At 35.6% G+C, this 23,854-nt stretch overlaps 1 protein-coding gene across 4 annotated transcripts in view; it reads left to right on the top strand.

Moving 5' to 3' along the window:
- TRPC4 (transient receptor potential cation channel subfamily C member 4) overlaps positions 1-23,854 on the top strand; it is a 225,262-nt gene that overhangs the window by 168,898 nt on the left and 32,510 nt on the right. For all 4 annotated transcript variants that reach the window (XM_005585691.5, XM_074021882.1, XM_065533164.2 and 1 more), the window contains one exon: positions 15,315-15,454. In XM_005585691.5, coding sequence (XP_005585748.1) covers positions 15,315-15,454 — 140 coding nt within the window. The remainder of the gene's footprint in view (positions 1-15,314; positions 15,455-23,854) is intronic.

Raw genomic sequence — 23,854 nt, 5'->3', positions numbered from 1 at the left:
GTTAATATTTCTGAGAATTTTAGGATGAAAAGAGATTTCCTAGGAAAAAAAAAAAAAAAAAAACCGGCATGCAAATGATCATCTTGCTTAAATAATGGGGCATGAGGAAAAAATGTTTATATATCAAAGAGCTCTGTCAAACTGTTATATTGTTCACCAAGTCTGGTGAATTGTGAATGCCTCATATCCGATACTGAGTTCGCAATGCCTTGCTAGATCCATGATTAGAAGGAGTGTGTGCTGTGTTGGGCTGTTCTGCAAAAGGCACTGGACTTAAATCCATGCTCAGGTTCTACCATTAGGAGACTATTAAATTATAGGTGGTCACAAGCTCTCAGGATTTTCAGTGTCTTCATCTACAAAATGCAAGATTTAGAGTGAATGACATCTAAAGTCCCCCTGAATCGTAGCATCCTGTCTGCTAAGCTACCATTGTTAAAGCAGAGAAAATTGATCCTTTCGTGGGAGGTATGGTGTTGAGGGGGAAAACAAAGCTAAAGATATCAGAGAAGGAACACTGTAATCTTTTACCAAAAATGTGATATATATAAAAAAGCATGGTCTGATTTGATGACTATATTAATGAATCCTCTATATTCTCTTGCCCTGTCCTACTGTCTGATAAAGTAAGTGGCCATGCGTCCCTTAGCAGAACATTTCATAGTTCTTTGTTTGCAAGGTTCTAGATTTATAACATCAAGATTGAATGACTCACGGAAATGATGTGGCTTATAAGTGTGTCCCTCATCATGTTAATTGTCCCAATGGTAGATTGGAACTCTGTTTATGGTTTTTTCTCAAGTCTTCTCGAACTGACTTAGATTTTCAAACCATGTCAGCTCTGTAAGTTACTTGTTGTATAAAGTAATACTTCTTTATTTGTACTAAATTTACTTTTCTTCCATTTTCAAAAGATCTTCCTCACATTCATAATATCTTGATGTATGAGAAATGATCACTTTATACCTCTCATTTGTTTATCCTAGCAAAACACTTTTCACTTATTTGTTTTATATATTTATATCATAAATGTCCATGTTTATCTAGGTAGGAAAGTTCTCTAAATTTAAAGCCTAACCTTTCAAACCAATTGCTTTTTCTTCTTAAGAAGTATGATTTTGCCTGGGCATCTTGCAGTTTTTCAACAATAAGAACTGTATTCAGCCTCATAGAACCAGTTATCTTGTGTTTCAGTACAATAGCAGAACAAGGTTTCTGTTATTTCAGTATCTTTCTTGTTGAAGTTCAACATTGTTGACTATTTAAATCTATTGTGTTTTATATCTTTAGAAAGCAGTTCATAATGGCTCTTCTATCCTTCTGCCATGGTGTCAGCGATAAGTTGGAACTCACCGTCCAACAAAGCTTTTAGAATTATTTTTACTTCAGCCTTGCTTGTATTTGAAGGTTATCGACCTTTCCTTTCTGCCATCAAACAGCCTCAAGAGATCTTCTTGCACATATTTGCTGTCAGGATGAACTTTATTATATAAGAAAGAAAGCCAAAAAGCTTTACAGGGACCAAACTTATGATGCTGGTCGTTGTGATTAGTTCTAACTAATGGAGAAATTAGTTCTTTCTAATGGAGAAAACTAATCATGAATAATTCTGTTAGAACTCTCAATAGATGAGTAAATTCCAGACAGATAGACACCAATATCCTTCTCAGGCTGTCAAATTGCCCACTTAATCTAGAGTAAAAAGTAAAACAGTTGTTTGATCAAGCATTTGTAGGGACCTGATAACAGAGCTATACTTTTTGGGTGTCTGGAGAAAAAGTTTCATTGGAAACACTGAATGATGGATTAGAAAGAGCTTGAGGCTACCCAAGATCAGAGACTTGGGTACTTTTACGTTCTCCATGACTGAGGCTCTTAACTTATTCAGGATTTGATTTTTAATATATTATACTAGGAATATGCAATGAATAGAATACGATAAATTTATTTTTATTAAAAAATTACATGAAAACTAAAGCATGTTATATGTGTAATGTGCATTATGAGAATTCATCGAAATTATGGCAAGAGTTTTATCTCAAAGAGAGGTCATTTATTTCTGAAGATAATATGTAGTAAGATAAGGGAAAAACAAACTTTTGAATGCTAGTTTTCAGGCCTTCCTGAAACCCAGTTTGAATTTTCCCTCAGAATTCATTCCAACTCTGATTGTAACCCACAAATTTTGTTAAAACTTATCCCTTTGCACAAAAGAGTATGGATATGTGTAAAATTTCCAGATGTAGACTTATGTAATTAGCTTAGTAAAATCAATTATAAAATGGATAATGCTTTTCATGAAAGAAGCAGAACTTTGGACTGGGCGTGGTGGCTCACACCTGTAATCCCAGCACTTTAGGAGGACGAGGTGGGCAGATCACGAGGGGTTCGAGACCAGACTGGCCAACATAGTGAAACCCCATCTCTATTTAAAACACAAAAATTCGATGGGCATAGTGGCGAGCACATGTAGTCCCAGCTACTCAGGAAGCTGAGACAGGAGAATCACTTGAATTCGGAAGGCAGAGGTTGCAGTGAGCCGAGATTGTGCCACTGCACTCCAGCCTAGACAACAGAGCGAGACTCCATCTCAAAAAAAAAAAAAAAGAAAGAAAGAAAGAAAGAAAGAAAGAAAGAAAGAAAGAAAGAAAGAAAGAAAGAAAGAAAGAAACTTTAATGAAGGCTATTGTATGAATACAGCAGGAAATACTTCGTTCCTATGAGAAAACAAAATGGCTGCTGAAGTGACATGACATTGTGAGCATGCCCGGGATTATGCCACAATTAAACGGTATGCAAATCTGTGCACACTGAGCATGGTGAGAAGGGTGAACTGAGGAAAAGATATAACATAGGAGGAGGTCTAAGCTCTGTTAAAAATAGCTTCTATTGAATTCCTAGGCATACAGTAAGAATTGCTCATAATATCCAGATTATACAACTTGCCTATAACACATTCTTTATTTAGCAATTTTTTAAACAAGATTGGTTTCTCATTTCCATAATTTATTTTACATTTTTATGTTTTAAAAGGTTGATATTAACAAGTCTGAACATTTCAACAAGGCCTACCAAATTGAAGATGTAGAATGAAAAGTTGATGATCACATTTTCATCTAGATAAATATTCGTAGAGTCAAATAATACTATATGGATATATATGTGTGTGTGTATGTGTGTGTGTATAGATATACACACACATATGTGTATAACCAGTTATGGTTTTTACACATATATGTATAATCAGTTATGTGTATATAAGTACATATAGACACATATGTATACATACATATATACACATATACACACGTGTATATATACATATATGTGTGTGCACATTTAATTCTTCCTCTTATGACCATTTTTTCATCTTTTGTCAAAAGTCATTAAGATCATATGGCTTCATATTTTCAGCCTCACTGCTGAATTTCCCATCCCCTCAAGCAGCCCCAGACAATATTTTCACAAGTATAAGAAATATGCCTATTACTTTCCCCAGTTCCTCCTTTGGTGTGGTGCTCAAATAATCTTAGCAAACTAGCTTCAGACACACACAGACCTTCAAACCCAAGTTGCAGACTACCCATTTATTAATTTAAAATGGATATTTTAATTTTTGAGGAAATCAGATAGTCAATACAGTGTGACATATGACCCTCATTTTACTATTTATCTGTGGGAAAAAATATTTTAACATCACCTTCACAGAATTATAAAGACTAACACAGTAATATCTCAAACAATGAAATATTAATGAAGATTTCAGTTATTGTGTGTGCTCCAATTCATGATTTCTTTATTGGAGAGAAATAAACTCTTTTTAGGCCATGACAGTGAAATATAAATTTGATACAGCAAAATTGAAATTTCCAGGCCTTCAGAGAATGTTTGAAAACATGGTTTAGATGGTTCAAGGGAAGAGGGGAAAAGATAGGAAAAGAGGAGTAGATACCAAAAAGAAAGGGTCATAGTAAAAAAAAAAAAAACCCAGCATGAGAGATTCTTGAATTAGTCTTCATTAGCACAGAGTAACAATAGTAGTAGTAGTAGTAGTCGTCGTCGTCGTCGTCGTAGTCATAAATAGTAGAAACTGAAAAGTTAGGCAGTGTGCTGAGTAATTTAAATGCATTCTTTTGTTCGAACTTCACAGTAACTCTGTTCCATTTAATCATAATAAATGAGTTAATGTCTCATTTCACAGAGAGGAAACAGGCTTAGAGAATTTAGATTCCTTGCAGGGATCAAGGGATCAAGGAGCTAACAAGTGATACCAGATTCAAATTCCAGTCAATGTAAGTCTAGATCTAGATTCTTTATCCTTTCTGAGACACTGACCCAAAAGTGTGAGAGGTAGAATTTGAAAAGGCAAAAACAGCTCAGAACATGTCTCCATACCTGAGACTTCTTCGCTTCTATTTGCCGACTTAGATTTTTACACAGGTGAAATTTGAATGGACCATGTTTCTGCTTCATTAAATGTCTAATGCTCTTTAAGATGTGCATTTGATATGATTTACTATTGAATATTATGTTTACCAACATACCAAACTTATCACTACCACCACGCTCACATCACCACCAGTATCATCACTGCCTTGCTTCTAATCTAAAACATATTATGTGTGGCTTTCTAGCACTAAAAGAAGCAATCCATTCCAAGAAAGAAAGAGTAAGTCCTTTGATTTGACCTAGAGATGTTTCCTATTTTGCTTTCCATGTATTAGTTGCTATGTCCTAAAGTTAAATTTGTTTTCTTCAAGGACATTATTATTTTTTAAATTTCTGTGTGTGTGTCTATGTGTGTGTGTGTGTATGTGTGTGTGTAAGGGGTACTCAGGAAAACTGAAAGAAATATATATATTTCCTTTGTGCATATTTATTTTTAAAATATTCAGAAGTTTATATTCAGTGGAAGGTGGTAATTTTCATAGTGAAACTATTAATATTCACTTATGCAAAACTATATATTAGGCAACTACTGCTACCTATTGAAAGGGTAATGAACAAGGAATTGGAGAAATATTTATTCTTTGTCTTCCTATCTACATAAGCATTCTACTTCTTAGTTTTCATGGAAAATTTTTAAATTAAAATCCTATAAAAAGAATGCTCCTACACTGATAAAATGTCTCACTTGATTTTTAAGTAACTATTTTTAGGTCAGAAGCTATCAGATGATCTGGAATTCTAAAGTTCTACACTTCACTCTTACTCTGAAACTAACATGGCATCCTTTCTTGGTAAACTTAAAAATGTGTACTTCCTTAATTATATATTCCTAGCTTTTTTTTCTCAAAATGTTAAAATAATGGTGTCAAAACCCATAGTTGTTTAAGCATTTTTAGATGTCTTCCAACTAAGAATATTTAACATTCATTGTCTCTTTATGTCAGTGTTTTTTGAAGTATGGTCTGCTGACTAAAATTATAATTACTGTAGATTCTTATGACAAATTCAGATTATGGTTGGCTGATTTAGAAATTCCAAAAGTATTTTAAACGTTAAAGACTGAGAAACAATTCTGGAAGTCAAATTTCCTAATCATATAATGGTTTTATTAAGGAGCTTCAACGTATTTGAATCTGAACATGAAATGGTTTTACTTCTTTCCGTCCCTCTCCTTGGCCACTTAATATCAAATATCCTTTCTTTGTTTCATAATGATATCACTGTCAGTTATCATAAATTTTCTGAAATTCAAATTATTTAAAAGTAGGCTGTATTCAGTTTAAAACTCAAATTTCATAATAAGCTTAAAGATCTTCTCTTCCCAATAAAGGCCTGACCTATGGCTTGAAGGATATGGAATTGTCCATCTCTTACACATCCTTTAACTCCAACACTGGTATTCAAGATGGGACACAGGCTCTTCATGTTTCCTCATTCCTGTTGCTTTAGGGAAGATGGGGAATGGGAGAAGTTAAATGTCCTGATTTATCTGGTACCCTGGTCAGAGCTCTTTCTTGGTTGGTTGTCCTGCCTCTCCGGCTATTACTGAGCCACCTGTGCGATGCTGCCTCTCCTGAGGGGTGCATGGCTGTTCTTTGAGGGCCCTGTTGTGCCTCCACACTGCATAGTTCTCTGAGTCAGAGATTCAACTCTGCCAGGCATCTTCCAGTTCCTCCACTCCTGCAACCAGCAGTCAGTCCTTAATGGGGGTCCTGGAACCCTAACAAATCCCTCTTGAGTCCTGGCAAGAAGGCTCAAACCCAGCCTACTCTTGTAATATGCACTTACCTCACAACAGCATCACAGAACATTACCACCTTAAAAGACAGAAGGCCAGACTACCATGGGCTACTCTATTGCCAAACTTCACTGCTTTTCTATTTTCTGTGATGAGCTGGACCCAGGGGGGAGAGAGCAAGCCAACTGCCCAAACAGATGCCCCAGCAGGGGTGAGGTAGTAGTTCCTCCTTGTAGAAATTCCCAGACTTTATGAGGGGTTTTCTTGGAGTCTCCTTTACTTGACTTAGGGAGGCAGTAGTATTGGTGAGGAAACACCCTTACCTCTCCTTCTGAGATTCACTTTTAGCACAAAAACTGCACTGTCCTGGCCAGGCTGCTGATGCCCGTAATCCAAGCTCCCTCCTTGGGAGGCCAAGGTGGGGAGATGGCTCGATGCCAGGAGTTCAAGACCAGCCTGGCCAACATAGCAAGATTTCTTTTCTACCAGAAAAACAAACAACAACAAAAAAAGATAGCTGGGCACGGTAGCATGTGCCTCTAGTCTTTGCTACTCTACGCAGGAGGCTGAGGTGGGAGCATTGCATGAGCTCAGGCGTTTGAGGATGCAGTGAGATATAATGCACCACTACACGGCAACCTGGGAAACAGGGTGAGACTCTGTCTCTAAAAAATAAAGACGATGACAAAAACAAAACAGGAACCCTGGACTCCCTGACCTCGCTCGCCATCTGTCTTCCTAGGTCTACCTCTGTTATAGATTATGGAAGTAGAGGGCTAGATGTTTGGGAACAGATAGGGTCCTGATGCCTCCTAGTAGGCCTTGGAAGGAAAAGTTTGGTTACAATTTTCTGTAAACTCTTTTCAGAATGTGGATACTTGGGGTCCTTGTTTTCATCTTTGTCTGAGTTTTAAGTATAGTGCGGAGAACAGGAGCTGCCCCTTAACTGAGTGCCTCTTAGCGGTCCAAAACAAGTGGGTTTCTACTGAATAAAAGAATTCCTTTAAATTTCTCTTTGAACAGAAGCAGATTTTTGACGAGAGACTACTTTTATATTCCCTGATTTGAAAATCAAAAAATGAAACAATACAAAACTCCAGGAGGGAGGAATGTTTTGTGTTCAGTTATCTTTGTTGATGTGATACCACAACATAAAGCTCGGTGTTCTGTGAAGAGACTTCCAAGGTCAGGTCCCCCACAGCTTTGGGGTTTAAATGATAGACCCCTGGAAGTTGTCATAGGTGAAAAGGTGATGTGCTTTTTGTTTGGGGTTGTTTACTATTGGTGTAAGTACTGACAGTAAGAAAGGGAACGACGGGAGATATGTTTGCAGAGTTACACATTTGTCACATGTAATTGGTGCTGTTAAATGTGGCATCTGAGCATTGCCTACCCCATCACATCCTCACAGCCAGCTTCGCAGGACATAATAGAACCCTCAAATAGCCTTGAGTGAAAATTGTTATGGGAAAGGTAGAAAAAAAAAATAGTAAAAACTTCCAGGCATCTACAAATATTTTTAAAATGAAGTTCTCTGACTCATTTGTACTGTGATCTTTCCTTTGTTGGTCCCCACAGTCTTGACATCAATGCTTGTAATTAGGCCTCCACCACAACTCTGAGAAACCATGTCCTCTGTTTATAAACAGCAAAGAGCAATTTTGAAATGTTCCCATTGTGGGAACAAGATAAACATTTTGTGACAGAAGCTCTCTTAATCTTTGTTCTCTTCAGGCTTTTTAGTTACCATGGATAATTTACTATCTGAATTCATTTTTTATTTAGTTAATAGCACCCTCTAGTTTTTCTAAAAGCTTGTTTCTTCAAAAATTCAGTAAATGTTGCCAGAATAAATGAAACTGGCCATTCCGCTACCATGCTCATAACAAACATAAATCCACAGCCATCTGACAGGTATGTGGTGACCAGAGCTATAAAAAGTGATATTTCAATCTGGAACTTAAAAAAAAAGATCCCAACACATTACCCAACAGACATTGATTGGCAATCTTATCTATAGCTCAAGTTTGAACAAAATCATGGCATGAGTTCCCGGTTTTATCAGGATCTCTGTTTTTCCCACACATTTGTGCCTTTCAAAGGTCAGAAGTGAAGTAAGATTTTGGGTGGTCAAGAAAATCAGATTTAATGTCTCCTCCTTGATCTCCAGAGAAACTGTAATATATCAGCATTGTGAGTTTTTGCTCGGTAGTCTTCTTAGAAAACCTTAGAGGTCATCTAGTCTAAACTTCCAGTTGAAGTTTCATCTCCTTTAACCCATCAGATGAGAACAGAGTCTGCTCAGCTATGAAGGAAGTCGAAATAAAACATTGACTTGTACTGAGCTCATAACTTCTTTATACCTCCTTCCCAAAGCCTTTCTTCCTCTATGTAAATACCCACAAGATATTTGAATTTAGCTATTTCGGTGACTGTTAATAATCACATTTGACTTTTCAGTTTAGTAGAAGCAGGTACAAAGATAATGAAGTTTATCTGTAAGACATAATGAAATATAAATGCTCTGGTTAGCATGTACTTTAAAATATATTTTATTTCATGATACATACAAATCTGAAAGCAACCAAATTACAAATTTATTAAGTTGGAATGAATTTTAGAGATTACGCAGATCCGTCTCCACTCACTGCTACAATTTCTGTGGCTTAAAGACAGCCTCTGGATTGGAATCTCTGTTACAGGGTAATCCATTCCAGTTTTAGAGCAACTCTAATTGCCAGAATAATCTTCCTTATATTTGGCCAGAAGCTATCTCTCTATACTTTTCTTATCAAAGATCCAATTTCTGCTTTGTGGAGCAGACCAGAGCAAGTCTGTGCCCTCTTGTACAGGACAGTTCTTCATCTCTCATGGCAGCGATCGTGATGACTGCTTTTAGTAAAATTGTCACAATCCTAATAGGAAGAAGCGATCTTTGGCAATTTACGCAGTTAGGATAAAAATCATACTTTGTAAAAGTCATGTAATCCAAACCTCTAAAGTTTGAAGTGAAATGAGACCTAGAGAGTCTAAGCTAAGATTCTAAAGCTAACTGCTAGCTGAGTTGAGCCTGGCCCCTTGATCACCTAACATAGACTAGCTCTTATCACTGTGCCTTGTGGTGAAAAATTAACTTGAAATGCATTTGTTAAACCAATGATTGTATGTACATATTTAATATCTGGGAATTGGCAGTGTCAAGCAAGACAAAACAAATAAGCAACATTGTACTGAGCTCATAACTTCTTCTTTATGCCTCCTTCGCAAAGCCCTCAGTCTGTCCTCTGAAGCACATAGCTCTGTGCCTTGTAAACTCTCAAGAATAAGAAAATGTTGTCCAAGTGCACTGCATTTAGGAGATTCTGATCCAGTCCTGGTTTCTTCATTACCTAGTGGCATCGCATTATTGTTTACACTGCCTCTTTAGGCCTTAGTTTTCTCATGCAGGCTGTGGTTGTCAATTGAATTCTGAGTCTGTAACCAGGTTAGTAGGAGAAAGCACCATAGGTGTGGAAAAAATGTGAGTCAAGCCTTTTTTCTTACTGGATATTTTAAATTCTAAGTTTCCCACCAGCTCTAAAATCCAGTGCAGGCATCATATCTTACTCAGTTCTGATATACTCCTTTCTCCAATATGGAGGTAGTAAATACTATCATTTTCCCAATTATGTCCCAATTCTATCTGACCTCTCATGAGAGATTTATTTATGAAAGATGACTAAAAGAGGAAACTAGGACATAAATGCTGAATTTAGAATAAAGCAGTTGTCTACAGCCAACTTTAAAAAATACACTATAATTAATATATCTGAAATCAGCTCTCATATGAGTTATAAATTTGAACAAAATATAAAAACAAAACTTTATTGATAATTTTAAATAGTCATTGTTTATTTTCACTAATTAATGATAGAACATCATGTCTGCTATGCTTTTATTTCATTCAACATTTTATTATTAAAATTTTCAAACAGAGAGAAAATGTAAAAGAAATGTAGTTACTCATATATTGCCTGTAATCAATGTATTACAATAATATTTTAAATTATTTTTTCTATCACTGTTTTCATTCCTCAATATCAATTTTGTAATTTTTGCTACATTCAAATTAAGTTATAACACTAACTTTTGGAGTTGAGTGCAGAGATATAAGATGTTATCAAACACATACAGTCATGTAATCACCACCACAGGAGACAGCAAACTCTGGACCTGATCTCAGATTGTTTGCCAGTGTTTTAAAATAATTTCATTGAAACACATTCATGCCCATTTATTGCAAAGCCTAAATTATTTGTTCTCTGGCCCTTTACAGAAAAGTCGTTATAATTTTTTATAAATGCCCTTTATCAAATTAAGAAATTTCCCTTTTATTCATACTTTACTGAAAGTTTTTATCATGAATGCATCTTAAATTTTGTCAAATGCTTATACTGCATCTATTGAAATCATCACATTTTTTCAAAAATCTGTTGATGGGATAAATTATGCTGATTGATTTTTAAATATTGAAACAACATTTCATTATCTGGAAAAAACATTACTTGGTCATGATTTATCTTTTTCATATATATTGCTAACTTTTATTCACTACTATTTATTGAGGATTTTTGTGCATATTTATAAGGGCTATTGATGTGTCATTTTAAAGAGTTTTGTCTGATTGTTTATCAGTGTAATACTTGCCTCTTAAATGTTTCTTACTGTTGTGTCTTTGTAAGAGTTTGATTAGCACCGGTATTATTTTTTCTTGAAATGTTTGGTTGAACGCACCATGAAATCAACTGGACCTGAATTTTTTTGTTGTTGGAAGGATATTAACTACATGTTCATTTCCTTTAATAAGTATAGGACTATTCAGGTTGCTTTATGTTCTCTTGAGTGAGTTTTGAAGTTTACGTCTCAGGGAAAAAAAAAGCTCATTTAAGTTCTGAAATGTACGAGCATCCAGTTATTCATTCTAGTTGCTTATTATTCTTATAATATCTGTAAGATCTGTATTGATGTTCCTTCTTTAATTTCTGATATTGATCATTTATATCATCTTTTTTGTTAATCATTCTGGCTAGCGTTTTATCAATTTTATTGACCACTTCAAAAAACTAGATTTTGTTTTCATCGATTTATCTTTTGTTTTATGTTTCAGATTTTATTGATTTTTGTTACCTTTGTTATTTTCTTCTTTCTGCTTGTTTTGGTTTAAACTTGCTCTTCTTTTTATAGTGTCTTAATTGAAGGTGAAATCACTGAGTTGAACCCCTCATTCTTTTTTAATAAAGCATTCAGAGCTGCACATTTCCTCTAAGTACTGCTCTAGAAGCCTCACAAAGAGTTTTTAGTTGTGTCTTCGTTTTCAATCTTTTCAAAATATTTTTAATTATTCTCATAAATTCGTATTCGAGCCGAAAGAACTATATTGTTTAGTTGAAAAATATTTGGGGATTTTCTAGGTACATTTAACTATTGATTGGTTGTTTATTTATGTTGTGGTCATAGAACTTACTTAGTATGATTTCAACATATATAAATGTGTTGATGTTTGTTTTAGGGTCCACACTATGGTCTATCTTGGTCAATGTTCCATGTGCACAAGAAAGAAATATGTTTTCTGCTGTTGTCATGTTGTTGATAGTGTTGTTCAGGTCCTCTATATCATTACTAAATTTCTGTCTGCTGGTTCTGTTGGTTACAGAGAGGAATGCTGAAAGCTCCAATTCTAATTCTACTTTTCTTTGTTTCTTATTTCAGTTTTAATAGTTATGGCATCTTGTATTATAGGGTTCTTTTGTTAACCATAAGCACACACAGAATTTTTATATCTTCTTAGCGAATTGGCCTTTTTATTTTTATGTTATATCCCTCTCAATGCCTAGTAATATTGCTTCTTGTGAAATGCATCTACTTTTATATTAATGTAGCCATGGGAGCTGTCTTTTAATTATTGTTTTATGTTATTTCTTTATTTTTCCTTTACTTCTGTGTAATGAAGTAAAGGAATAAATTGTAATAGAGTTGTGCCTGTACTTTTTCTCGTGTATGATCATCTCTGTATTTTCATTAGTGTGTTTAGATCATACATTTCATTGAGTATAATTATGATATGGGTAAACTGGAAGTCTACCCCCATTGCTATTGTTCTTTCCTATTTATTCCATCTGTTCTTCATTGCATTTTTCCTTGTTTGCTTGTTATTGGATTAAATATTTGTATAACACTATTATTTACATTTATGGCTCTCTACTCATATATTTTAAAATATTTAAAAGGATGCCATAATATTTACAATATAAACTATTAATTTATTACATTCTAACTTCAAAAATATTATTCTGCTTTATGTGTAGTCTAAGAACCTTATGATGGTAGGCTTGTAATTCCCCTGTCTCATCTTTTGTGCTAATGTCATTATACATTTTACTTTTACATATGTTGGAAATTACAATATATTGCTACAGTTTTTACTTAGGCAGTAATTATAAGTTAGAAAACTTTTAAATAAAAAAATATATTTTATATGTATAACATATCTTCATATGTATATGTATATACACACACACATTTATGGACATAAATCTTCATTTTTAAAAATAAATCTAACTTTCCATCCAATATTATATAACTTCTGGCTTAAAAATATCCTTTTAGTATGTCTTTTAGTGTGGGTCTGACAGAAATAAATTGTCTCAGATTTTGATTGTTTGAAGAAAAAGTCTTTAGTAAGTATTTCTTAGAGCTATTTGTGTTGTATATAGAATCCTGGGTTAATTTTTATTCTTTTTCTTTCAGCACTTTAAAGATGTCACTCCAGGCCAGGCGTGGTGGCTCCTGCCTGTAATCCCAGCACTTTGGGAGGCCAAGGTGGGCGGATCATGAGGTCAGGAGATTGAGACCATTCTGGCCAACATAGTGACACCCCATCTCTACTAAAATACAAAAAATTGGCCAGGTGGGGTAGTGTGTGCCTGTAGTCCCAGCTACTTGGGAGGCTGAGGCAGGGGAATCGCTTGAACCCAGGAGACGGAGATTGCAGTGGGCCGAGATCATGCTACTGCACTCCAGCCTGGCGACAGAGCAAGACTCCATCTAAAAAAAAAAAAAAAAAAAAAAAAAAAAAGTTACTCCATTGCCTTTTATATACTTTTTACACCAGAAGTGTGGTGTCAGTCTTACTTTTCTTCCTTTTTTTTTTTTCTTGGCTGCTTTTGGTATTTTTTCTTTATCTTTTGTTTTTGACGGCTTGAATATGATGCATCATGGTTTGGTGTATGTGGGTACATATGTGTATGTGTGTTTTGGAAAGTTATTCATTCCCCCTATGCAGAAGACTAGCAACAGACGTACGCAGCCTTTATGCCTGAAAATGTACATGTCTCTTCTCTTCTATGTTAGTGTAGAGGTTTGAGGCAGTAAGTCAGGAGTTGAGTTGGGTTTGGGTTTTGTTGTTGCTACGGTCAATTTCAGTGCATCACATGCCTCAGCTTAGGGTGGAAAAGAAGATTATTCTCTTCTTTTTTGGAGAAGGTGGTTCCTTCTCCACTTACAGTTTTGACCTTCCCTGTGCATCTGTGCCTCAGAGGCCCTTCCTCCATTGGTTGTCAATTGCTGATTGTTCCCTGGTGTTTGTTGGCCTAGTGATGCAGGGCAGGAAAACTCTCTGATGTCCTTATCTGGGGTCAGACTTAGGCAGGCCTATATCTGAGTGCTAGGGATGGCACTTTCTCCATGATCTATGCCCTCCTTTTCATGGCAAACATGGCAGCTTACGTACAGGGAAGTTTTTCCTGCCCCTGCTCTACTGGTGTTGCTGTAAACCTGAGACCCAGGAGTGTTTTCTATCTCTTCCACCAGGCTAAAGTGTTTGCTCCTTAGGGGAGAGGAGCCTGGGTAGGACTCTGTGCCTCTTCCACAGAATCAGCCTCTTTTCTCCTCCGGGCTTGAACTATAATATTTCCCTTGAGCTTTGGATGGGGTCTGTGAAGAAGAGCATGCAAAACGGTAGAAATGTTCCTTGTGACTGTGGGTCCCAGGGATTCTGGTCTCTCCTGCGACCTCACAGTGAGCCTAATGTCTTGGATGGTACCAGTGTCTCTTCCTTGCATACTCTGCCGCAGTGAGCTAAGGCTCAAAACGTGGATGCTTTAGAGGAGAGTGCTTATATTTAAAGTTTAGATTCCTTGGTTTCTCATCTCTCTGATGCATGCTTGGAAAATTATAATTTTATAATTTAAATTTTTCTTGAGTCAGTGGAGGGATAATACTTTTCCAACTTTCTACATCCTATGCAGATCTTCAACTCGAAATTTCATGTTTCAGAATATTATCCTAAAGAATTCTCATTGTTTGCTTGTGTTAATGTAGTTATGACATCATCTTTACCCTTTTAATATTTACTGAATCTAGATATTTTGATCTCTCTCTCATCATTAGGCTCTAAATATGGAATTATAAAATTTTAATAAGATAATGGAAATAAAATAATGACCTACACTAATATTTTGTAAGTACTTCATAGAACTTGAAAATAAAGCATTTCCTATTAAAAATTAAAAATATATTTGTCTAGATACAGCTTTAAAGCTATTGCTACATATAAAGTATTTTAATGAATTACCATGAATGCTATAACCATCATTTCTCAAGACTAAAGTCCGGTCTCTGAAGACACTAACTGCTTAAAGAAACACAACAAGGTATTCCACTTATTGTCTGAAACCAGTTATGATTGCTAGATACACTGATTTTCATGATCTTTGAGTCATTTTGACTTGGGAGAAAAATATATGTCAAGATATCTGCTTTTTAGAAAATGTTATTTTGCAAGGGAAATATATAGTTATAAAGGAGCTACAGTATAACTCAAAAACTACATATCCTTATGAATTTATCAAATGGATAAAAGAAAGTGAGGCTGTCCTAACAACATCTTCCAGAATTAACTTAGTATCTGAAAGTCTTAAAATATGGCTGGGACTCAATATTATTACCTATAAAAAAAATAGAAGTTGCATTCCAGTATAACAATGTGGTCTCTTGCAGCTTCGAGATCCATAATTGTTAAATTGTATATTGCTTTTTTTTAGTGATTCTATTGAAACCATACTTATAATGAATCTTTCTATAATTGCAGGTTTCATATGGGGAGAAATTAAACAGATGTGGGATGGCGGACTTCAGGACTACATCCATGATTGGTGGAATCTAATGGACTTTGTAATGAACTCCTTATATTTAGCGACAATCTCCTTGAAAATTGTCGCGTTTGTAAAGGTAACTATTATTTATGTTGTTGGTAAAGCATATGTTCTGATTATTAATGATATACTTTCAATTGATATTAATTTTATTAATAAAGTTACCTAGAACTTTTTCTGGATGTAGTATTCATCAGCTCATGGTTTTATTGATAGATATATAGGCATAAAAATACATAAGTAAATGCATAACTTTAATCACAAAACAAATTTTTATAAGTAGAAGTTATCACCCAATTCCCTTGCATCTACTAAGTAGAATGATGTCTCAAAATTATTCACGGTAACTGCTCTAGTTTCTAATCCTTTCTATTTCTACTGAAATTCTACTTCAAACACTGTTTAAATTTTGACAACCCAAATCTATTTTCTTCAGTTATAACTAATAGATAAAATTTCATAGACAGATCAAAATATTACTCTTTCAAAGCATTGAAATTATTATTCAGTATAAACTAATACAATTTGATATAATTAGAGCAGAATATAATTTCTTTCTCCTCATCCCATTCAACTTGACAGTGCCTGAAATCTCACACACTCATTACTCCCCCAGATTTTGTACACCATCAATCTTATCCCAACCTCATAATTTGCATAAAACAGTTTTGTTCTGTCATGACAATTGGGATTATTTTGTACTTTGTTGGGTTTCTTTCAACCCAAAGGATTATCTTCTCTCCTTCACTGATTTTCCTTTTCCCCCTTTCCTTTTCTCCTTTCTTTTAAAAAATTTTTTCAAAATGACTACTTAATTAGTAAAAAATAAATAAATAAATAAATAAAGAATATCAAATTGGGTATGACATAAATAATGCATTCAATTTAATAATCTGAACTACGAAATTCTAACATGTAGACACACTTTTATTCATTTAGCCTAGTTCTTAAAATAACGCCCTCTGCTTCTGTGGGCAACCTTCAGGTATGACAGAATTAAAATTGTCTGAAGTTGGAAAGGCCATAGTTTTCAGTTAAAATGCTACCAGTTCTCACCAAAATACTAGGGGAAAGCAATTTCTGTCAATTTTATGGAAAGCAAGTATATTTTAAAATGAAAACATAATTTGGTAATTTTATTAATGCATTGAGGTAAATGACCTTGAAAAAATTAAGACAGCAGAAGGTACTCTTTTAACCAAGGGAGATTATGCATCTCTGTAAGAGGTGGGCAGTCTGTGATTAAGCGCCTAGCTCTCCAGTCCCCTTCTTCTGTCATGATCTTTAGATGTATACATAAAATTGTTTAGACCTACTTCTAAAAGTAATATAGGTAGTTTTTTTGTGGTTTTGTGCTGTTATGAAATTCTGGGATTATATCACAATAGCAGTTCTTCTCAAATTTCTAGGTGGATAAGAATCATAAGGAGAGCTTGCTGAAATTCAGGCTCCTTTTCTCCATCACCAGATTTAAGTTAGGCGTACTAGGACAAGGTCCAAATTTGCATTTCTAACAAACTCCCAGTTTATATTGACACAGTTGATCTAAGGAAGACACTGTGAAGAACATTGCATTGTATAGACCTGTTCTACAGCTCAGAGAAATGTGAGATGGAGTCCAAAAGAAACTGCTATTATACATTTATTTACACAATATTTAAACTAAGCTATATCATGTTTGTATTTGTTACATTTGTATGATGTTTATATACAGCACATATATTTTTTCATATATAAGAACTCTGGTATGTAGTGAGTATGCTTACATAGATTAATGGATATTTGTGGATGTTTTGCCTCAAGACTTTTAGATGTGGGATTTTAATTTAGTCAAAAAGTTGTAAATTCTACACTGGCAAAATCTATTTTACCATTGAAATCTAAGCATTGTTCTTTATGTTTAGAATTAAACTCACTCACCCCCAGTGATGAAGAGGAGGGGGCAGAGGGGGAAACGGGATATGGAGAAGTGCACAGTAATTACTGCAGATGAAGACGACCTAAGGAATGTGAAGTCTTCAAAAAATACATAGTTTGTTAATATATGGTCATAGGAGTTCAGCTATAATTGGAAATATAAACCATGACATGTCCTTTCTGAAGGATTTGCATTTAGCACAATGTATGTGTTTGAGTTGGGTGCATGTATTCATTGGCATGCACTGTAAAATCACATTTTTTGTGCTCCTTTCCTCCATCACTTACTAGTTGGGTGACCTTGAGCCTGTTTCTTCACCTCTTTTAGTCTCATCCATAAAATAAGAAAAATAATTTCTACCTTATGCTGTTGGCATGAGAAGTAAATCAGTCGATATATGTAAAGTGCCTGTTACAGAATAAACACACTAAATTAATTTTTCCTTTTTTTTTTTTTTAACTTTTGTCTTTGCTTTCTTCCTCATATACTATGAGTCCACTAGACTTGCCTTTTGTAAGGTCTTTAATGTGTCTCCTCATTTGCTTTATTTTAGTTTAAAAAGAGTGTGAGCTTTAGGTCCATACTTGCCTTCACCATGTTCAATCTGTATGGTATGGGGCAAGTTATTGAATGTAGGTATCAATTTTATCATCTGTAAGTTGATGATAATAATCAAAAGATTATTTTTGATTTGATATTTGTGGGACCTGTGATGTCACTGTGACTTTTTGATTTTTCCTTCCTTACCTTACGCTTGTTCTGTCATTCAATTTTTTTCAGGCTAATTTGTAATAACTTATAAATTATTATTTTAAGAACAGGTAGGTTATTTGCAGGAAAAAAATAGAGTCTGATGTAGATAAAGCAAACAGCTATTATGTGAATCAAGAAGCTAATTAAATCAATAAGCATTTATTGGAGCACACTAAGAAACAGCTTTTGATCTGGTTGCTGAGAATGCAAATCTGCCCAAGAGGTAGCTCTTGCCTTCAACTGGGTCACAGTTAGGCAGATGAAAGAGAAATGCATGTAACCAAGGATCTTACAATGTAGTAAGGTCTATAATAGGGGCTACTGTAGCATGAGAGAAGGAACTGAACTTTTCTGTAATGGCATGGAATTATCCAGAGGACAGTACAAGTGGACATCTATCATGATCATGAACATGCATGAGCATTCAAGACAGAAAAGGCACAATATGCAAAAGTGACAGTGTCTAGCAAGCAGAGTTCAATATCTATTTTGGATTATCCTAAAAATGTGGGCAGGGAGAAGGTGAGAAGGACTTTCCACATCTTGCTATCGGGCTTAAATTTTACCCTATAAATTATAAGGATCCATTTATGACATTTATGCAGAGAATGGTTCAAATGATGATGATTGCCTGAAATACAGCAGTGAACATAAGAGAAGATGATAGAAGATTGGACTTGAACAAATTTAGGTAGTAAGTTCTGGGAGATATGTGATTTAGTAATTATGAAATGCGAGGTAGATGAAATCATGCTAATAATTCTCCTTTGTAAATAGATTCACCTCTTTTGCTTCAGACGGGATTACCAGTGTTATAACTAGGACCTCTGCTGGGGTTGTATAGGTTCTACCTCCTGTCTGAGGATTCCTGAACAAGAACAAAATTCATTCACAAGTCATTTTGGTTAAGTCATAGAACTGGACCAAAAAAACTGTATCATCCTCCAAAAAAGGGAATCTTGTTATAATTCTTCTTTTCAGAAAGAGAACCTTTTAGAATACATCTGTCATAGGGTCCACCCTTGTTTAATTTGCCCATTGTGTTAGTCACCTCGGCTTGTCACAATAGAATACCAAGAAATTTATTTCTTGCAATTACAGAGACTGGAAGCCTGAGATCAAGGTTCCAGCATAGTTGGTTTCTGGTGAGGTCTCTCTCACTGACTTGTAGAAGGTTGGTCACATTCACCTGGTGGGGGTGGGGCGTAAGAGGTTGGGAGAGAATGCAAACTTTCTCTCCTTATAAGGTGTGTCTCCTTATAAGGACACTCATCTCATCATGAAAGTCCACCCTCATGACCTCATCTAAACTTAATCACCTCCCAAAAATACCATCTCCAAATACCATCACACTGCGGGGCTCAGTTTGGGGAGGTGCAGTTCAGTTCATGACACTCACATTTTTGCAATTCATCTACTTGCAGGAAAGATCTTTCTTTAAAACACACACAAAACAGACCTTCTAACCAAGGCCATGGGACTGCTGTGACTACGACTTATATCACTTCCTACCTATGTGATTTGGAGCAAGTTACTGAATCTATGCCTCAAATTTCTCTGCTGTAAAACAATAATAACAATAAAACAGAATGTTTATGAAGATTAAATCAATAAACATTTAATGTCATAGAATAGAATCTAGTATAAAAATGCAGTATTGGCTCTTAATTTTTATATACAATGCAACAGTATTATAATGTGCAAAGACAGAGCATAAAAATATGTATGGCTTCAATATTATCCATTTTACATGCAAAGTTTTGTGGTGTTTTCTTGAATATCTTGATTTATTAGCATTTTAAAGCTCATGGGTTGTGAATTTAAAAAAATTTGCTCCTAATCCTCTAGAGGACAGTTTGTCAATCATTTTCTCTTTTCACTATGTATGAAGTATTAGTTAATCTGGAGCTTGTTGATGCCTGGGGAACCACAATTATAAAATGTTACTGCAGTTTCATTAGGGCTGGTTTATTTCTAAATATTATCCAGCCCCTTTTCTGTATGTAACACTTCTCATATTTGTCTTCAACAGTTTGGCAGAAATGATTCGATTCTAATACCTTTTTCACTGTGTAATTTAAATAATATTTTCAAAAAATCAAAATTTTTATTAATAAGAAGATTTGTTTTAACCATCATTATGGCTTTTCTTTATAACACCATTCTTCCAAATAGTTCTAACTGCAAGTCTCATAGATCCCGTCTATTATTCACTAGAAAAGAGGCAAGTGTTTTTTCTATTTTATAAATGATGTAACTTTAGTCTGCTCCCCAAATGTGGGATTGTCTAAGATATTCTTTAGTTTTATGGCAAAAAGCTACAGAGATTTGAATCTTAGTTGTTTAATCAGAATTACGTACTTGAAGAGAAAATAATATGCCTTCCTGGTATAAACACTGGTCTTTTTGGTCTTTCACTACTTAATTATCTGATAAATTTCTAGAAAGGGAAAAGATTTCACCATGTAAAGCACACATTAAAACCAAATACATGTTTCTTATTTAATCTCACTGACCAATATATTTCATATTAATTTAACTTTTACTCATTTCTATTTATTACTTGACATTCACAAGTATGCATCAGAGACTATAGAGGATATAAAGATAATCTAACATATTTTCCTACATTCAATAAACTTCTGATCCAATATTATGATTCAGTTCATCTTTCTCTCTTAACACTCCTGCTAAACTCTTCATGACTTGGCTCCAACTCATCTCATCCTCTCATACTCATCTCACTGTTCCCAAATCTTCTGTGTTACATCTGTGTCAAGATACATTTATAAAAATGATCCATATACTCTAACCACTTTGTTTTTGAATACGTCTATAATTCTTCTCCCCAGAGTGCTTTTTGAGTTCCTATCGTATACAAAGCACTCTACGAGATGTCCAGCACCTAAAAATGCCGTAGACAGAGCTCCCCGCATAAGAATCTGACAAGTAATCCAAAGGTACCTTTTATTATACAAGTCTGCAAAATAAGCAATTCTCTTTCAAAGGAATCTGATTGGAAATAAAGGCTTGGGGCAAAACTGAACTAGGGTACGTACAGACTGAAAACAATTGAGAGAAGGAGGAATACAGGAATTAATGATCCGAGAAAACCTATGTGTGTTTAAAGTAGTTCTTGATTTCTTTCTAAAGGATTACTTTACAACACGGAGCTGTCAGCTCTGATCAGCAGGATCCTAGTGTCCATGCATCTGCAGTTGGAGTAAAGGATTAGCACGGCTTGATTAATGTAAGACTTCACCATGTTGTAAACTCGTATGGCATCTTCCTTGATCACTACCATGAACCCTGAAGATAGTGCCTGACACAGAGCAGGCACACTCATGTATACTTGATGAATGAATAACAAAATAATTGGAATTTAAATTCGTTCTAGAAAAATGGTACAATGTTCATGGAAAAGCATTTTGGTAACAATGTGTAACTAATCTGAGGAATTATCAGTATTGAAAGTTTGAGCCAAAACATTAGGTGTCTAATTAGGGCCAAATGGCAGTTAAATCTTTAAAAGAAGTCAGAACACAGAGGCTTTATGTAGCATGTTGAAAAACCAGAAGGTCATCTCCAGGACAATGTTGTGATTGAAGAACATTAAATAATATGTGACATGGTCTGGTTGGCTCCTTTAAAAGATTCTGGAGGAGGGCTGGGCGCAGTGGCTCATGCCTGCAATCCCAGCACTTTGTGAGGCCCAGGCGGGCAGATCACCTGAGGTCAGGAGTTCAAGACCAGCCTGGCCAATGTGGTGAAACCCCATCTCTACTAAAAATGTAAAACTTGACTGGGCATGGTGGTGGATGCCTATAATCACAGCTACTCAGGAAGCTGAGGTAGGAGAAGTGCTTGAACCCAGGAGACGGAGGTTGCAGTGAGTCTAGATTGTGGGACTGCACTCCAGCCTGGGCGACAGAGTGAGACTACGTCTCAAAAAACAAGATTCTTGAGGAGATACATAGATGATGGAGGACATAAGACTTAAGGCAGGGAGAGCAGTGAGGAAGGTGCTACAGTTATATCTGAGAAATAAGAGGTACTATTTTAAAACAGTGAGGGTACTGATGAAGAGAAGGAAGCAACCTACATAAGATTTGGATTTAGATGCTGGAATTTTAGATGAAAAGATTCTAGGATGAACCACAAATTCTGACTTGGTGACCTGTTGCCATTCATAAGATCAGAAGGGGTAAATAGAGAAAGAGTTTGAGGATGCAAAGGTGATGAGTTACACTTTCGGTCTGTGAGTTTGAGATGCCTGTGAGATATCCAAGTGGAAAAGTCAACCAGACAGTACAATGGAGAATAGGGCTGTTAGGTGAGAAGTCTCAGCTGGAGATGCAGAATTGAGAATAATCACTGAGAGTTGAAATCCTGGAAAACACCCACGGAGAATGTGTAGAATGAGAAGAGAGGAGGCTTGAAAAGTGAACTCAACTTCTAAGGGGCAGGTGAGATTGAGGAACTTCCAAAAGAGACTGAGAAGAGGCCACTCAAAGACAAACATGCAAAGATGAAAAGTGAAGGTAGGTTTTGTAAATTGCTCTTAAATAGCAGAGCCAAAGACATTTTTTAAAAATTCAAATTAATATTTTAATTCCTAAGAATAGGTGTGGAAAATTCGTTGACTGATTGAAGAATTACAATTATTTGCTACAAATTCAAAGAATGTTACAATTTGTCAGCATTATAACAAACACTTTGTTAAATGATGACTACGGGCGAGGTAGCGGCACCTGTAGTCCCAGCTACTCGGGAGGCTGAGGCAGGAGAATGGCGGGAACCCGGGAGGCGGAGCTTGCAGTGAGCCGAGATCACGTCACCGCACTCCAGCCTGGGCGACAAAGCGAGACTCCGTCTCAAAAAAAAAAAAAAAAAAAAAAGAAAAAACTTAGGAAAATGTCTATGTGAAGGATGGGATAAAAATTTCAAAAAGCAAAACTTAGAATAAAATCAAGAGATAATTGCTTCATATTTATATCTCTTAATCCGTGACAGGATATGAGGTTTTTTGGATCAGAGAACAGATAAATTATTTACTTACATAGCAAACTTAGCATCGGTTCCCCATCCCCCAGTCCCCAGTGGGGGACCTAGTAGCCAGCCGTACCCTGTGTATACAGGGGTCGTACCCCAGGAGAGGAAGTTGGAAAATATGTGTCTTAGAACTCATACCGTGCAGCTGAGCCAGCTGCCTCTCTTTCCCCTGGAGAAGAAAAGAGAAAGACTTCAACTAAAGTAAATAAATGGTCTCTGGGGAGGCAAAAGTCCCTAGGTTTATTATTCTGAGTGTAAGCACATAGCTTCTGGGAGGATGATCCTAAGTGTCTCAGGAGTTTCCCATCTTTAACTTCCAATGGTTCTTTGCCATTCAAACATCCTTTAACCCAGATGCCAGCAATGTTTTGCCTAAAGCTTTGACCTTGTATAAAGTGAATATATTCATGTAGCACTTTTTCCTGGCCTTGACTAGAAGCGCTAGACTATGAAATCAAGTTAAATAATCACAATGGCGCAGAATCTGTAAAAATGGAAAACCTTCCTCTTAGGATTTTTTTTTTTTTTTTTTTTTTTTTTTTTAGTCTCAGCTGAGATAATTTACCAAGAAGGGCTCTTTTCACAGTAGGTCCGTAATAGAGCTTGACCCAGTCACAATGTGATGATGGGTCCACATCCCACCTGACCTGGATGTGAAACCTAAAGCACTGCATAGCATCTTTCCTAGATTTGAAGGACTTTTAAACCTTTGACAACACATCATCTCTATCCATTCCTAGCCTCAGGAGCCCC

This window comes from Macaca fascicularis, chromosome 17, assembly GCF_037993035.2.
Source record: "Macaca fascicularis isolate 582-1 chromosome 17, T2T-MFA8v1.1".
NCBI lineage: Eukaryota > Metazoa > Chordata > Mammalia > Primates > Cercopithecidae > Macaca > Macaca fascicularis.
The sequence above is the reverse complement of the archived record's forward strand: the minus strand, read 5'-3'. Positions and strand labels throughout refer to the sequence as shown.